Here is an 18,691-nt window from a genome sequence, read left to right on the forward strand (position 1 = left end):
AGATGGTCCAATGGTGCAACCCATGGGGGGCAAGCAAAGTATGGGTAGCTATTGAAACAGCGGAACTGGGACTATCCACGTTGTCCTCTCTGCTATGGATTCCTAAAGCCAACCGCCCATGCGCAATCCTCTCACAGCCAATAATTTCACATGCACTAACCACCTGGGACAGACTCAATAAAACCTATAGCTTAGCCCCCCCTCCGTCCCCTCTAATACCATTATTCCACAACCCAGAATTCCCCCCAGGGATGGGTAAATCCACTCTCACAAACTGGCTAAAAAACAAGATATACTATTTAAATGACATTTCAGTCCAGCTTTCCCCAATTCTCAGATGTCCGGGAGGGCACAACAATTCCGAACATAGACTTCTTCCGCTACTTACAAATTAGGCACTTCCATTCAAAAACTGTGGCCATTATTACCTCCAGACCACTCTCCTCATTTGAGTATATTTGCTGGAAACGCACCACCTCCAGAGGTTTGATATCCGCAATTTACTCCCTTCTGGACCCCGGTTCCCCCTCTCCCCGAGCCCCACACGAACTCGCCTGGGAAAGAGACCTAAACCAATCCCTAGATGACGAAGACTGGGAAGAGATCCGCGATAACGCCGCCAAAAGTTCAATGTGCGTTCGGATCAAAGAAAACATATATAAACTCCTATTCCGCTGGTACTATGTACCCTCACGACTGCATAAGATGTTCCCCGATTCTTCAGATAGATGCTGGAGAGGCTGCACGCTAGAGGGCAGCTTCCTCCACATCTGGTGGACATGTCCGAGGCTAACAATCATTTGGAAAGAGGTAGGAGCCCTACTCTCAAAAATGTTCGGTATAGACGTCCCCTTAGATCCCAAATACCTTCTCCTCCCGCTAAACATCCCTACACTTTCTAGACACCAGAATAAGTTACTCCGACATGTCTCCTCAGCAATGACATGCCAAATTGCAGTAGACTGGAAAAAACCCAACCCGGCCCCATTCCAGGCGATACTTTTCCGTGTCTGGTACGTCTATAAAATGGAATATATGACGGCATTAATACGCAACTCATTAAAATCCTTCCATAAGGTTTGGTCACCATGGCTAGATTCTCAAGACTCTCCCCCCCCCGTATGAGCTATAAGCAAGATGGCCCGTCCCCCACCCCCCGCCTCTTACTCTCCTTTCTTTCCTCTTCTGTCAGGGTCCCCTGACCCCTGTTATACCAAAAAGTTAAAAAGCACAATGATATAACAGAATCTCTTAGAAATCCGCATAATTTTATCATTCCATGTTTACAAAAGATTCTCTGTTACTTCTACATGTCTCTATATGTGTTTTTCCCAATAAAGTGTGTTTTAAAAAAAAAAAAAAAAGAAATAAAGAAAGGTATGCCAAGATACAACATTATGGTTGTAGTAGACTATTTTCTATATAAAAAATAGTGCCTGACTAGCAGTTTACTGTTAATCCAAATCTGTAATGCAACTCTGTACGAACGAACACCACCAGTACACATAAACTGAATAAACAAACTCAATTTGTCCACACCAAAAGAAAACGCGCACACACACACACACACACACACAGCCCCTTTCCCAATGCTTCTAAAGAGACCCCTTTCCACAGCAGTTATTAATGTTATTCCCCATAATAGTGCCCTAGTTAATTTTCTAGACCACAGTAGTGCCTTAGTTAATGTTATGCCCCATAGCTCTGCCCTAGTTTATTTTAAGAACCATAGCAAGGTATGATTCATACTATGTTACACTGTAGGGCTGCCAGTGCACATTATGCAACACAGTACCCCAATTCACATTAGGACAAATGTATTAAGCCTTAGCAAGTGATAAAGTAGAGGTTGATAAAGTAACAGCCAATCATCTTCTGTCATGCTACAGACAGTTTGAAAAATGACGGAGCCTATTGGCTGTTCCTTTATCACCCTCTATCACTTGTTATCACTTGGCCCACTATGACCTACAGTATCCCCAGTTCCTATTATGCCACAAGACAGAGCCTTAATCAATATTATTCCACACTTTAGTGCTTCCACATCATTTTTTGTCGCATAACAGTGCCCTAGATCATATTATGTCACATTTTAATGCCCTCCAGATAATTTCATACTAAATTCTAATGAGAAGGGATATACTGTAGGACCCAATGCAAAAGTTTGTAAGCACCCTTAAGTATCACCCAATGATGGTTTATGTATTTGACACATGCATCTGTGACATGGAAGGTGGCCTGTCTTAGCTCTGGGGGGGTAGATTGATTAAGCTCGGTGAAGTGATAAACTGTCTGTTTTTTTATCACCGTCCAATCAGCTGCTACCTGTAAAGCTACAGGCTTGGTTTGAGAAATGGCAGGTAAGAGCTGATTGGCCGGTGATAAAAACCAGACAGTTTATCACTTAACCAAGCTTAATAAATCTACCCCAGGGTCCCATAACAGCTGCAGCTCTGGGACTATAAAGCAGCTGCACCTATGGTAGCTATTCCTTTGTACAGAACACATGTATATGTTAAAGTGGCCCCTCTCACCTCTGGGCCCCATAGCAGCTGCTCTCCCTGCACCTATGGTAGCTACAACCTTGGTACTAACCAATCAACTTATGTCATGCTGATTGATTCTTTTCAGGCTGTGTTTAAAAAATGTCCATTAGGAGCTGATTGGTGCTTGATCTCTCTCCAAGCTCATCTCTACCAAAGAGCTGTTATTTTGTTGCATAGGTATATATACTGTAGTTTATTTAGTTCTGGCAGTATATAGATATATTGTAAAGAAAAAAAGTCTCTATCCGCACACACAATTCACTTTATTTGAATATTTTTGTGCTTTTAATACAGATGGAATCTACACTCTTACCACTGATGATGGGATTTCTTATGAAACCTTCTGTGACATGACCACCGGTGGAGGAGGTTGGACTTTGGTGGCCAGCGTCCATGAAAACTTTTTACTTGGGAAGTGCACTACTGGAGATCGCTGGTCCAGCCAACAGGGGAACAACATAAATAACCTGGAAGGAGACGGCAACTGGGCAAACTATAACACATTTGGGTCACCTGATGGGGCCACCAGTGATGACTACAAGGTAAGAAGGACCATTCGTGTCAGGATTCCTGCTATGTTATATCCCATTCAGCGTCTATTGTGCTAGGTGAGGTTGTTACCCTGTTATCTGTAGGTATAAATGTTTCTCTGACACACGTTGCGTATCAATATTATTTCTCTTTTTGCTTTTCTTGATAAAGGGCATTGTAGCCTGAAACGTTAAACAATGAAATTTGATTCATTGTCAATTTATTGTAAGCCTACAGAGTGCTGTCCAGCCTACAGCTACTTACTAATATTATTTCTCCTATATGGTCAGAACCCTGGTTATTACGATATATCGGCTAATGATGTGGGGATATGGCATGTTCCAAACAAGACACCACTATCCAAATGGAGGAATTCCGCCATTCTCCGATATCGGACAGATAATGGCTTTTTGCCTGATGAAGGTGGAAACCTCTTTAATCTGTACAAGGTAAAGTATGAATCAGAAGTATATATTTATTTTAAAAGACTAAGCAATATAACACTATAGCGACAGATGTAGATACGGACAGTATACAGTATCTCCTTTCTTTAAAAAAAAAAGTGATTTCTTTAGGACAGGCCAGGCCAACCTGTGGCATCCAGATGTGGTAAAACTACAAATCCCATCATGCCTTGCTACAGTTTTAGCATTCCCTTATAGTAAAACAATAGCAAAGCATGCTAGAACTTGTAGTTCCACAACAGCTGGAGAGCCACAGGTTGGCCAGACCTGCCTTAGGACATCCAACACAACCATGTTCTACTTTCTGGTTACTGAAAGATGGGGGATCTCTAGGGGACCCGTCCTAGACAAGTTCACTTTCCACTTTTGGGGACCCTATCATCTAGAAAATCTAGCCATAGTACTGTATATGGAAATAAGTTTAACGCTACAGATAAAATTTGAGCACTTGATGGCAAAACCACAGGTATGTCTTGGGCACCTGTGTGATGTATTTGTTTCCAGACACACAGGGGTATGCAAAGAAGTGGCCAAAAAATCGGGCGCACTTTAAATCCAGCAGCTATAGAATAAAACCGTAAAATACACACACATCAATATATGTCCCTCCAATTAACAATTGCAGCTCTCAATTGGGGACTTCTGTGAACCCCACAGAAACAATCAGAATGCAAATTACCAGAAAGATAATGGGCCAGATTCTCTAAGCTTCAAAAGTTATTTGTTTCCAGACACACAGGGGTATGCAAAGAAGTGGCCAAAAAATCAGGCGCACTTTAAATCCAGCCGCTATAGAATAAAACGGTAAAATACACAATATATGTCCCTCCAATTAACAATTGCAGCTCTCAATTGGGGACTTCTGTGAACCCCACAGAAACAATCAGAATGCAAATTACCAAAAAGATAATGGGCCAGATTCTCTAAGCTTCAAAAGTGATAAAATGTAGAGTGATAAACAGCCAGCCAATCAGCTACTGCCTGCCATGTCACAGACTGTGTTTGAAAAATGTGAGGTACAGTAGGAGCTGATTGGTTGGTTGGTTATCACTCTCCAAATTATCACTTTTGAAGCTTAGAGAATCTGGCCCAATAAGAGAGCGCACCAGTAGTACTATGATATCTGTTAATTAATAATAATGAATTTATTCACAATTAGTGGTCATAGTATTAAACAGTTTAAAACATATATCTTAAACTAGTTAATAGACAGGTCACTAATACCCTTGCAGAGACAATGGTATTTTAGATAAGATCACAGGAGCCTTTTCCATATATTTGCATCTGAAAAATATATTGATTATATCTAGGCTCAGTGATGTAATTTTATTTAGCTATATTTGCCTCAGGTGTAAAGAATTTTATCCCGGACCCCTCAAGAGTCAATCGGGAAGCAATGCTTCCAATTGAACCTGTGAAAAGAGTGTAATCTCTAATGAGTAGAGGAATGGATTGTATTGTGGTCAGCTGAGAGTGCTTCAGGGGGGGTGCGTACTAATTGGGCGATCCGAATGCCTAGCGCATGAACCAGTGCTCTCCGAGAACTGAAACTTGCTTATGGACTCCGCAGATTTCTGCTGTGTTGGTTTGCTTGCACTCGGTGTCCGGTCCGAATGCACACCTACCACTGTTCGTGTACGCCCAGTTTTGCCCACTTTGAAACCGTATCCTTGTGTACGCCCATGTTACGCCAATATTTTCCGAGGGAGTTCGGTGCACATTTGTAGATGGTATTGGTGAGAACGAGTGCGCAGATGCTGCGTTGCACATGCGTATTGCGTTGGCTACGCATGCGCAGATAGCTAAAAAGCGCCCTCCGAAAGAAGACGGAACGGACCGCACCAATCAGAATAAGGCCCATAGTGATGACCTCACATTATGAACAATTTACTGCATTTGGCTTTCAAATTATTTGACCTTTGAGGGATAACATATTAGAAAGTATGGAGGTCATTATGGTTGACTCTCAAAGCTGCAAATTTCGCACCTTTGCAAGCCAACTAAACGCAGCCCGCGTGAACGTCCGCCCTACCCTCACAAGTCGAATATCCCCGCACGCATGCGAATAGATGTTTTGCATAGACATCCATTCAGGATGCAGTCACAATCCCGGCGGTCAAAATCCCGACACTGGAATCCCGACCGCCGAAATCCTGGCACTTTGTCCCTCTGTGGGTGTTCACGACACCCATAGATGGAGAATAAATTAGTGTGCCGAGCGTAGCGAGCCCGCAAGGGGGGGCGATCCACATCCCACCCTTGTCGGGATTCCGGCGTCGGGATTTCGACAGCCAGGATTCCGACCGCCGGGATTACATACCAATCCCATCCATTCGCAGCTTGCGTGCGGGGCAGAAATCATTTGAAGGCCGCCGACCATCAAATGATTTCTAAAGCACTTGCAAATCTAAGTCACTCTCTGGTGACTCAGATTTGCGGCACCCTGGTACATGAACAAGGCAGGCAGCTGACATCCGATGGCATCTGCTGCCCGCCCAGCACCCGCTACACTGACGAATCACCATTGGAACGCCCAGCGTTTTCATGGCGACGACCAAGAAATGCTGATCGTTCCCATTGACATAACCCATGCCGGCCCCACCACGCCCCTTTCCCGCACTGCTCTGTGCGAACTGGCCAGAGACTATACAAAATTCACAAAGGGAGCCAGCACATTGACATAAATGCTTATGCACATGTGCAGTAGCAAAACATCGATCCCCATACGAAAGCACGAGGAGCGTGAAGACCTTTCTCTCACCCAGTTATGCTCTAGGTTAGGAAGATTATTAGCACTGGGGATGAGGTGGATATCACTTTTCAATATTAATAGTATTACTAAGCATAGTAAGAGTAAAGCCCCGTACACACGAGGCGATGGGTATTCAAATGACCTTATAATATGAATTACAGGGCCGGATTACGTGGGGTCCAGGTAGCGGGGATCCGTGCAGCACCGCAGCAGGGTCCATGCAGCGCGGGGTCCTTGCAGCTGATGGAAACTAGTAGCGCTACTAGTTCCCATCTGCCGCAGGGACCCCCTGCCCGCCCGCGCTGCCTGACCCCTCTGCCTGCCACCCACCCGACACTGCCGCAGCAGTGCCGGTGTGGGGGCACCGGATGTGTGGGGGCCCCTGTTGCCCCGTGAATAATCCGGCACTGATGAATTATGTGCATCCCCAACAAGTGATAAGAATGCACCTGGTGATTAGAACAATGCTGTACACATTCCAGAGTATAACGCTACCTTCATTATCTGCTTTCAGAAATACCCACTAATATACAATACTGGCAGCTGCCCTACAAACAATGGACCCGCACCACCTGTTGTGTATGATTTTGGAGATGCAGAGAAGACAGCTAATTACTACTCACCACGGGGAAGAGGTAAGTGTATACATATACGTCACTCCAGAGGACTTTGATGTATAAATACTTTTTATCTCAGAAAATCAATTAGGATACATGTACAGCAAGTCGTTTATTTTCTATTTGACGGGTGCTTCTACCAGCAGACCAGCGGGTGTGCCATGGGTAGCCCCGTGGCACCAAGCTTCGCCAACATATACATGTTTGGCGAAGAACAAGAAAAGTTTTTGACCTGAGATGAATTTAGCAGACATCTTAAATTATTCGTTAGATTCCTTGACGACCTGTTCATGGTATGGACAGGTCCGGTGGACCACCTGGAAAGATACATTGCGCCCATCAATGCCAGCATGTCACCTATTAAATAGGACTATCAACATACAGACTTAGAGCATAAATTTCCTTGACGTCCTGGTCACCATTAGAAACTCAATCATCGTTACAGAGGTTTATAACAAACCTACCGACCGGAAGACACTATTGTTGGCCTTCAGCCACCATCCCAAGCCCCTGATACGTGGCCTACCAAAGTCGCAACTTATGCGAGTGGCCAGAATATCCAACAGTCTTGAAGCAGCAATCGCCAGTACTGATGCAGTAGTACAGCGGTTTGCTGAAAGGAGATACGACATGCGTCAACTTAAACAACAGCAAGCTGAAGTTTTGGCCATACCTAGATCCCAACTATTAACCACCCATACAGCAGGTAACAGCAAGGTGTTGCCATGGAAACAGCAGTACACCACTTCAAGCCCGGTAGTCCAAAGAGCCACCTCTGCACTGTGGCCCCAGTGGCAAACGCAGGATTTTCAGAAGGGGGTTTCCAGAGGGGCGGAGCAAAGCACGGAGATGGACACTTAGGTGACCCAGTATATGCCGGGTCAGTTAAAGTATTATAGATAGACCAAATGTATATTAATTATATATATATATATATATATTACATACAGGGGCGTCAACAGCAGTGTAGACCCCTGGGCATAGCAATGTATTGGGGCCCCTACCGATCCTCCAGCGGTAGGGGAGGGGGAAGCTTTAATGTCCCCCGGGTGGTAGGGGGTATTATATCAACCACTCAGCATGTAGGGCCTGGATCAGTAATTTCCACTAATTACCCCTTTACTGCACAGATGGTGGGAGATAGGGTGGGAGAAGGGGGCATTGGGCTGAATGAAGGGGCCCTGATACATAACTTCCAGGGTGGTAGAGGATGTTTAATATGCAGAGGAGGGGTGTATAGTGGAGTGGGCTTATTATTCATAATTTTCTGGTGGGAGGACAGCTTGCTTGACTGCAGATATCTCCAGTTCCCAGAAATAGATTTCTAAGATTTTAATGGAATTAAAAACTAGAGAATCCCACCTCCTGAATGATACTGGGGACTAGGGGATCAGAGTTCAGGAGGCAGAGCAATCTGCCAACGAGAATATAAAACTACATACCAGGTGTGTGGAGCTGGAGCAGTAACCATCTGCTGGAAGGCTGATATCTCTGGTTCTGGGCACAGCAGAGACAAGCTACTAGTGTCCCTCAAAGGGGGAGAGTCCCAGCTTTTGGAATATACCCTCAGAAAAACTCTAAGTCAGACAGAACCTGAAATATCTCACTGGGAAAAGCAATTAAAAGGCTTGAATGGGGACCACTGCTTTGAAGTCAGATATCTCCAGTTCCCAAGGGCCGATTTTTAAAATTCTTGTACCCATGGAAAGAGGGGACCTTCAGCTTTCAGGCTAGGGTCCTTAGACTCCTGGGGGGGTTTCTGGGTACTCAGAAACCCCCCCTGCGTGCGCTACTGGGCCCATAGTTAAATCGGACAGAACGCTACCATGTTTTCATTCCATCAAACCCATGCACTGTTATACCCGAGGGCGTAACATTAAAGACCAGGTCATGAAAACTGACATCACCGGCTTTGGCATTGTCCAACCCAGCAATTTTTTGCAAAAAGCACCTGGATGCTACAGATGCCTGAAGTGCACCACTTGCAAGAATTTTGTGGTCTGCAGGTCTTTCACCCTCATAAGGATATCACGTTCCCCATTCGACGTGTGCTATCCTGTCTGACCACTCACGTTGTTTATTTACTTTTCTGCCCCTGTCCATTGTTTTATGTTGGCAAAACCATCCGCACAGTTCGTGAGCGTATGGCTCTTCATCGCTCAGCCATAAACAAGGCATTTATATCCAAGGGATCTGACCAACCGGTGGCCCGCCACTGTGAGGCCAGTCATAACGTGATGGACCTCAAATTCATTATTATTGATCATGTCCCCACAAACACAAGGGGCGGAGACAGAGATCACACACTGTTGAAAATGGAATCTAAATGGATTCACAAACTTCAGACTGTGAAACCGCTGGGACTTAATGATCGTTTGAACTGGGGTATCTTTTTGTGATCACTCGCATCCTTTTGTGATCACTCCCATTTACCTGCTATTCATTGTGGTGCAGCGCATTGTATTGTGTTACAGCGTTGTATCTGTCATCATTTTATGTACATATATTGTGGCATTTACATAGCATTTTTTTCTTAGTCCTATATTTGCTCATGCTGTCTTTTATTCAGTTGATTGTTTCCATGAGCCCGGCATGTGACGGGTCCGTGCGGCTGAGGACGCGTCACTACCCCACAGGTTGCCTGGCAACTAGGGAGTGATCACGTCAGCAGAGTGCGCCCGATCTCCTGCAGGAGACGGAGCGACGTCTGCACTCAGCCGCAGTCCGGTAAGTAAATGCATATATTCTTGTTGTACCACACCAGTGGTTGTTCAGTTCGTAGGAGCATGTGGTCTTGATAAAAATACATTTATGTATTGAAACGTCGACTTGCTGTACATGTATCCTAATTGATCTTCTGAGATAAAAAGTATTTATACATCAAAGTCCTCTGGAGTGACGCTCATCATTACCTACCTGTTTTATATCAGTGATGGCACCCGGGGCATCTGCTTAATATTTGTGAGCGTGCCGATTCTCCTGCTTCATATATCTATATCTATGCCCAATATATCTATTTGAAACTGATGACTGGTTTCCGTGTGCCTTTTCTCTTGTGGAACTGTATCTTATGCTTGGAGAGTGCACCGGATAAAGCTGTCTTGGAGTGCCGGCATATAAGGAGTGTATATGTATGTGTGTATGTATGTATATATGTATATATGTATATATATATATATATATATATATATATATATATATATATATATATATATATATATATATATATATATATATATATATATATATATATATATATATATATATATATATATATATATATATATATATATATATATTAAAAAAATATTTCTATTAAACATTTTATGGGGTGCATAAATCCTGCCGGAACTATATACCTGATCTGTAGCCCACAGATCTGGATATTGGTAAATCGGGCAGTATCACATCCCCCATAAGGTCATGTAGGGCTGCTCAGGGAGTGCTGGGCACGCGCACATAATGATGATGCCATTCCCCTCCGCCTGATGCTCCGCCCCTCCACACAAGGCCCCACCCACTTTGTGGACACACTGATGGCACGGAAACTCCTGACTTGGAACCTCTGAAAGATGAGATGTATGATCACCATTATATACTATTGTTGTTGTGGTCCTGCATTTGCCGAAGGAGTTTTCATTAAGCATATATATATATTTTATTACTATTTGGAACTGTCAGTAAACCTCCCGTGTGTTGTGGCTGTTATGAATGTTACAATGGTATTGTATAAATATTAGTGAGCTGCATTTCTCACACTGTATAATCTAACCTTAAACCCTGTTTTGCAGATGAAATCACTGCTGGTTTTATCCAATTCCGTGTGTTTAACGCTGAGAAAGCAGCGCTGGCGTTATGTGCCGGAGTGAAAGTGACCAATGGTTGTAACTCGGAACATGTAAGTTGCTGCCATTCACCACCTGTGATACTTTCCCAGTTATAACTAACCATGTGAATACTGTAAGTTAGGATTTACATTACATAGACCTATGAGTGAATATAACATTATGCTGCTTTCACACCGCAAAACCTGCTTAGACCAGGTATTTAAAAGTTTTTTTTAAAACGGGTCAGAGCAAGTGTAACCCCTGTCACATCGCATGTAAATACCTGGTCTAAAGCAGGTTTGCGGTGTGAAGGCAGCATCAGCTGGCATTGGCACATGGAAGTGGTTAGTAAATAAAGGTTACTACAGAAGTCAGGCAGCGTTATATAATACATGTCACACCTGGATATATATATAATCTGGCTCCCCTGCTACTAGAATGGCTCCCGGTGGTCTGAGTGTCAGCTCTGCGGGTCAGCAGACACCCGTAGTCCCGAAGGTCTCTCCGATCCAGGTAGAATCGGGGAAGCAGCACAGTAATATCGGCCATCCTCCTATTCCCATCCCCGGTGTCAGCAGCACATGTTTCCTCCGCTGTCTGTCCCCCAGCACTAACCACACGAACCGCGGCAGCCTCTCCTCATGTTTTCCAGCTGGGAAGCGCAGCCTGCGAACATCGTGTGCAACGAGAATGCAGTTTCCGGGGCGGGCAGGAGGGAGGCGTATGGGCTGCTGTAAGGAGGGCTGTGCAATGTCGCACACTGCATACTTCGCTGCTTCTGGGCACACATCACAGGTACCCAACCACCGGTACCTGAGGCAGGGTACACTGAGCATTAGCTGGTCCCCTCTGAGCCAGCGCCGTGCATATTTAATGAGCCGGCCGCTCATTACACATGCGCACATGAAATGAGCGTCCGGATCATTAATATGCATGGCGCTGGGGACCAATAGTGCTCACTGGGTACCGTTTCAGACAGCAAAAAAAACCGGGTCTGAAACGGGTACGACCCTGCTTTTTTACCGTTTTAAAATAACAGTTATTCTAAAACAGTAAATTCGCTCTGGATCTTTCACACTGCACATATAACTGTTTTGAAACGGTAAAAAAACGGTAATATACCGGTTAATATGTGCGGTCTTAAAGGGGCATATAGAACCGTAAGGGCCCAGTTCTGAGGTGTATGGTGGAGGATGCCGGTGTGGAGCCAGATCTCTCTTTAGGCCAGATGTATCAAGCTTCAAAAGTGATAAAATGGGAGAGTGATAAACAACCAACCAATCAGCTCCTGTCTGACCATTTTCAAACAGTCTGTGACATGGCAGGTAGAAGCTTATTAGCTAACTGTTTATCACTCTCCATTTTATCTCTTTCGAAGCTTGATACATCTGGCCTAATTTTTGTGCAATTAATGAGCATTCCTAGTGGCAGGTGGAGTGTTGTGGGCATGTAGCCAGGCTTCCCTGCCAGTTGAGAATGGATGCCTTTATATGATTTTGGGTCACCCAGTATGAGGTATGCGTAATAGCATTAGGGGCCCTCGGGCAAAGCCGTGCAGTGTGGCCCTTAACTACACAACCTCATCTCTTGACACCCCTTACTAATAACGTTGCTTGTGGTGATGTCCAGTTGGTGGACACTACATTCAGGGCTTGATTTTGGTGCACTCGCAAATGCAAATTCTCTCTCTAATGGACAAAACCATGTGCACTGCAGGTGGGGTAGATGTAACATGTACAGAGAGAGTTAGATTTGGGTGTTATTTTGTTTCTGTGCAGGGTAAATACTGGCTGCATTATTTTTACACTGCGATATAGAGATCAGTTTGAAGTACAAACCCCACCCAAATATAACTCTCTCTGCACATGTTACATCTGCCCCACCTGCAGTGCAGCATGGTTTGGTCCATTAGAGAAATAATTTGTTTTTGCGGGTGAACAAGAACCAGGCCCTCAGTGTGACTATTCCCTCACATGTCACCTGCCCACCAGCTTTTCCCTCACATGTCACCTGCCCACCAGCTTTTCCCTCACATGCCACCTGCCCACCAGCTTTTCCCTCACATGCCACCTGCCCACCAGCTTTTCCCTCACATGCCACCTGCCCACCAGCTTTTCCCTCACATGCCACCTGCCCACCAGCTTTTCCCTCACATGCCACCTGCCCACCAGCTTTTCCCTCACATGCCACCTGCCCACCAGCTTTTCCCTCACATGCCACCTGCCCACCAGCTTTTCCCTCACATGCCACCTGCCCACCAGCTTTTCCCTCACATGCCACCTGCCCACCAGCTTTTCCCTCACATGCCACCTGCCCACCAGCTTTTCCCTCACATGCCACCTGCCCACCAGCTTTTCCCTCACATGCCACCTGCCCACCAGCTTTTCCCTCACATGCCACCTGCCCACCAGCTTTTCCCTCACATGCCACCTGCCCACCAGCTTTTCCCTCACATGCCACCTGCCCACCAGCTTTTCCCTCACATGCCACCTGCCCACCAGCTTTTCCCTCACATGCCACCTGCCCACCAGCTTTTCCCTCACATGCCACCTGCCCACCAGCTTTTCCCTCACATGCCACCTGCCCACCAGCTTTTCCCTCACATGCCACCTGCCCACCAGCTTTTCCCTCACATGCCACCTGCCCACCAGCTTTTCCCTCACATGCCACCTGCCCACCAGCTTTTCCCTCACATGCCACCTGCCCACCAGCTTTTCCCTCACATGCCACCTGCCCACCAGCTTTTCCCTCACATGCCACCTGCCCACCAGCTTTTCCCTCACATGCACCAACTGGACACCAGCTTTTACTTCACATGCCTGCTGCCCAGCTATTTCCTCACATGCCATCTTCCCACCAGCTTTTCTCTAGCTTGCCTTGTTTTGCCTGCTAGCTTTTCTCTTGCATGCCACCTCACATGCAGCACCCCTACACATTACATTTTCTCCAGCATGCCATTATATGTCCACCAATTTTTTGCCCCTACTTCCTGTCAGTTTTTTCTTCACATGCCCCTCTGTAGAACAGATTTCTTTCCCTCACATACAGGATCTGGGGCGGGATGCTTTAACATTTCTCGTCCCCCTCCACCGGGCTTCGCATTGTTAATGATCGCATATGCTGTAACACATACGATCATTAACGCAAAGTACAGGTCTTGCGGTCCCTTGCAATGCGGCTCCGGCACTGGACTTCTGGGTCTGAGACCTGGGAGTCCATCTGCGCATGTGCAGAGCGAAGGGGATGGCAGGGGGCATGCTGGGAGGGATCTGTGACGGATCCCTCACAACACAGCGCTGTGGTAAGAAGCCCATAGGCTTTTGCTGGTGATTCATTCCGCAGCGCTGACACTGCTGAGGAGGGTGAGAGAATACAGAAATGCAGTAAAAACCCCGATAATGGTTTTCTTACCGGACTTCTGGTTTAGAGCATCCCGTCCCTAGTCACCAAATTTTCTACCCAGATGCTACCACACATAGGGCGGGATGCTATATAGCAGAAATGCGGTAAAAACCCCGTTTTCGGGGTTTCTACCGCATTTCTATATGCTATATGCCCCCTCCGCAGTGTCAGCGCTGCGGAGGGAATCGCCAGCTAAAGCTGGCGAATCCCTGCAGAAGCCTATGGGCTTCTTACCGCAGCGCTGTTTGAGGGATCCGTCACGGATCCCTCCCAGCGTGCCCTGCGGCCGGCGCCGGGGTCTGCGCATGCGCAGATGGACTCCCGGGTCACAGACCCGGAAGTCCAGCGCCGGCACCGCATCGCAAGGGACAGCGCTTACCGCAAGAGCTGTCCCTTGCATGAATAACGGCATATGTTATAGCATATGCCGTTATTAATAATGCGGTAGCCGGCGAAGGGGGCCGCGGATGTTACAACATCCCGCCCATACCCTGCTCACAGGTATTTACTGAATGGAATAGCGGAGGAGGAGCACTCAGGGTGCCCTTAGATCCTGCTTAATGCTGCTAGACGGTAGTGCAGCACTTTTTTTTTTTTCTACCTTAACGTTCTAAATATGAATCTGTGTGTTATGTTACAGTACTGCATTGGTGGAGGTGGCTACATTCCTGAGGCGGACCCCAGGCAGTGCGGAGACTTCACAGCATTTGACTGGGATGGAGTTGGCACGCACACTATATGGAGTAGTAGCAAGGAAATGATTGAGGCTGCCGTACTGATCTTCTACCGCTGATCCCGCTGACTAACTTTAATATTGGATAAATACAGAAACATTTGTGAACAGAAAGGAAATGATATTTTTTTTATAGAATTACAATAAAATCAGAGCTAGAATTCCATTCCAAACCTAGGGATACATTTACTAAGATGGGAATTCTATTGAAGATGGTATGTTGCCTATAGCAACCAATCATATTCTACTTTGTTATTACTACTAAAGCTATAATTTAGCACCTTCTAGAATATAAATATATAGCATCTCTTTGGTTGCTATGGGCAACTTCCTATCTTCAATAGAACTCCATTCTTAGCAAATTTACCCCGTGGATTTTTGATTAATACCCTAGGCCTGGCCCTAAATGTATGATTAAACATTCTTTGTAAAGTGCAGTTGGCAGTGAACCAATAAATTATAATATGTATAAGGCAAAGACTTTGAATTGCATGTCTTCAGTGTATCTTGTATAATCACTAGTATAACAACAAAATATGCCCCTCGTACCGGAAAATTTAGGCAGCGATCCCAACCCCCTCATCGTCCCCCACCCCATCTTCCCCAGTAAAGTTTACCCTCACTCATCCATCCGCTTGACGCTGCCAGGTCTACAGGGCCTGCAAATCTACTTGCCTACAACAAAATGGCTCCTCCTGTCTGCTGTAAGGGGGTGGACATTTTGTTAGGGCTATTTTTCATTAGCAGCAGCAGGAGGAGCGCCGGGAGTCGGGACTGCAGGCAAGCAGATCTGCTGGTCCGGCATAAATATTACTGATTTCCTACGGTAAATGTATAATTAACCCTTTGAGTGCCAACATTGCTGTGAGCGAGCCTCAAAATATCCATGAAAAATGCCAGCGCCGCTCATGACTGTTCTTTGGGTGCAATATATAACTAAACTTCAATGAATTGACTTGGCTGTATTTGTATTTATTTATACTAAAAGAACCGTTGCAATTGAGCAGCGCTGGTATTTCTAGTGGATATTTTGAGGCTCGCTCACAGCAACGTTGGCACTCAAAGGGTTAATTATACATTTACCGTAGGAAATCAGTAATATTTATTTTAGTGTACCAAACTCCCAGTGGATTGTCCCTAAACATTTACAAATCTATAATCTAACGATGTACAATATTATCACGTTATTAGTGAAATTAGTCTTTGTATCATTTTAAGAGGGGACTTCATATGGACAAAGTATTCGGACGCCTGGCCATTACACTAACAAGGATTGTAATGATATTGTATTAAAATGCCCATATATGAAATTGGTTCCCCCTTTTGCAGCTGTGACAGCTTCCACCTCTCTCGGAGTATTTATAATGGGTGCAGTGCACAAAACGGCCCCGTGGTCCAGGGGGCCCATGCCGCGCACAATGCACCTATTTTTTTCGATACATACCATCTGGAGTCCCGCGTCAGCAGCAGCGATGCTGCAGAAATCCCTAGGACCATTTTCCCGCCATTTTTTTTCCACATGAGCAGTAAGCAAATCCCTGGGATAAGGCCCAGACCCTAATGCCCAGCAGCTACAGCGCTGCTGGCTAGAGAGGAGGGGGTCCAGATATAGGGCCAGATGCACTAAACTTCAAAAGTGATAAAATGGAGAGTGATAAACAACCAACCAATCAGCTCCTACCTGACATTCTGTGACATGGAAGTTAGGAGCTGATTGTCTCGTTGCTTATCACTCTCCATTTGATCACTTTTGAAACTTCGTGTTTCTGGCCCGGAGTCTGCACGTGGGCCTCCACTACCCTAACAGGTAGCATTCTCCCAGCATCCGCCAAACTCAGGGGTAGATTTATGAACTGATGATCAGGGGGATATGTGCTATCCCTGTGCCTAATGGCAGGGGATAGAGCTTCCCCTGATCTATGAAACCCGCTGAGCGGGTACTTTGGCGGCTGTGTGGGGCAGGAGGCATAGCGCAGCTACGATATTTCATAGTGCGCTCCTGCCTGATTTATGAACGGTCAGCATCGCTGACCGTTCCGCCGCCTGCAGCTATCGACTTCGACAGCTGCAGGCGGCGATGCCCTATGCTCAGAGCTGCTGGCTCTGAGCTGCGCTGGGGATCTCGCGAGAGTAGCGAGATCCCGCGCATGCCCAGTCAGCCGGCCCGGGGGGACGGAGACGGTGCATCAGTATTATATGATGCGCTGTCTCCAGGAGGGGACATCGTCGGAGGGGGGAGTTAGCACTCCCCCGCTTCGGCCGGCAAGATGTTGACATATCTTGTCGGTGTCCCCTCCTGCTTCGCCTCGCTAATAAGATGAAGCAGGAACTGTTTTAGCGGCGCGTTTAGCGCTGCTTTAATAAATCTATCCCTCAGCCACCTGACTGGCAAATGGAGAAGAGTGATTTGTCACTCCACAGAACATGTTTCCCCTGCTCCAGTCTAGCGTCAGTGCACTTTACTCCACTCCATCTGGACTTGGCGATGTGAGGCTTGTATGCAGCTGCTCGGCCATGGGAACCCATTCCATTAAGCTCCCACTGCAGTTTTTGTGCTTACATTAATACTAGTGGAATATCGGAACCCTTCAGCTTTATGAATCAGCACAGAGATGTCCACTTGTACACATCATGTGACTTAGCAGTCGTTCATCCCGCTCTGTGATTTTACATGGTCTTCCACTTTTTGGCGGGGAGGTGAAAGAACACTTTTTAAAGAATACATTATTTATGTGGTAGATGTCTATACCATATAACATTATTTTTGTGATGAAGTGCATTGTTTTACTTCACTTTCTGTGACAGTTGTGACAGATTTGAAATCTCCCGTGCTGAATCTCCCATTATGAATCTCTGACACAAATCTCTCTGTATGTGGCTCATTGGCCAGTATTCAATGAGAAAAATTTGCCTTGTTTTATGGCGAGTTTGTGCTGTTTTCGCGTTGGAAGGAGCATTTTGCTCTCCAAAAGTGAACCACCCTATTCAATGTGATATTTTCGCCGTCTTTTTAAGTGATTTTCGCCGTGTCTCTCCGTGTAGCAATTCTCCATCTTTTCATGGAGAACTGGAATGTGAACTTTTAAACTAAAAGGTTTTTTTTTTTTTAAATTTTGGTGTAAAAAAATCTGGACTTTTTTCTGTGAAGGGGCATGTTATTTTTATTAATGTGCTTATAGCACATGAATATATATTTAATATTAATAAAAAAAAAAAATCACTTTTTTTTTTTTTTTTTTTTTTTACACAGAGCAGCCGGCAGGGGTCTGGAACTCTCGAGCCGCTCATTAGATATTCATATATTCACTGCATCCGATCATTACATATGCACGATCGGGTGCAGTGAATACTGGGTCCCGGGGAGCCCACCTCCCCTCCACATATGTTCTGGGGGAGCCAGGGAGACTTTAATCTCCCTGGCTGCCACCGTCCCCCGGCTCCCTGCCGCGGACGCTCGTCCGCTGCAGGGGTTAAGACTCGCCGCGAGTGGTGGCGAGTCTTAACCACATTGAATAGTGGGAGCAGGAGTGGCAGCGAGCCTTCCGGAACAGGGCAGTGCATGGCGAGAGAAAAAATCTCTCGCCATGCACGGAGAATTTTCACGTTGAATACTGCCCATTTTCTGAAAGAGTGAAATCTCTTGTGCTGAATCTCCCGTTATGTATCTCTAGCACACATCTCTGCGTATGTAGGGCCCTATAGTCATCTCTGGGCCAAATTCCTGACATATACAATGCTTTGTTGTTCACAACCAAATAATAAAACATAATTAACAAGAACCCATTTCTGATCATCTATCTAAAAGGCAAACTCTCCTCA

The 18,691-nt window shown here is 45.7% G+C and overlaps 1 protein-coding gene across 1 annotated transcript in view; it reads left to right on the forward strand.

Moving 5' to 3' along the window:
- LOC146020995 (intelectin-1-like) overlaps nt 1-15,359 on the forward strand; it is a 36,244-nt gene extending 20,885 nt beyond the window's left edge. Inside the window, exons 4-8 of the mRNA XM_083154748.1 lie at nt 2,841-3,088; nt 3,368-3,526; nt 6,808-6,928; nt 10,702-10,808; nt 14,780-15,359. Coding sequence (XP_083010874.1) covers nt 2,841-3,088; nt 3,368-3,526; nt 6,808-6,928; nt 10,702-10,808; nt 14,780-14,932 — 788 coding nt within the window. The 3' untranslated portion in view covers nt 14,933-15,359. The remainder of the gene's footprint in view (nt 1-2,840; nt 3,089-3,367; nt 3,527-6,807; nt 6,929-10,701; nt 10,809-14,779) is intronic.
- Nucleotides 15,360-18,691: the final 3,332 nt, after the last annotated feature.

The sequence above is a fragment of the Crinia signifera genome, chromosome 7, assembly GCF_055691185.1.
Source record: "Crinia signifera chromosome 7, ASM5569118v1, whole genome shotgun sequence".
Taxonomy (NCBI): domain Eukaryota; kingdom Metazoa; phylum Chordata; class Amphibia; order Anura; family Myobatrachidae; genus Crinia; species Crinia signifera.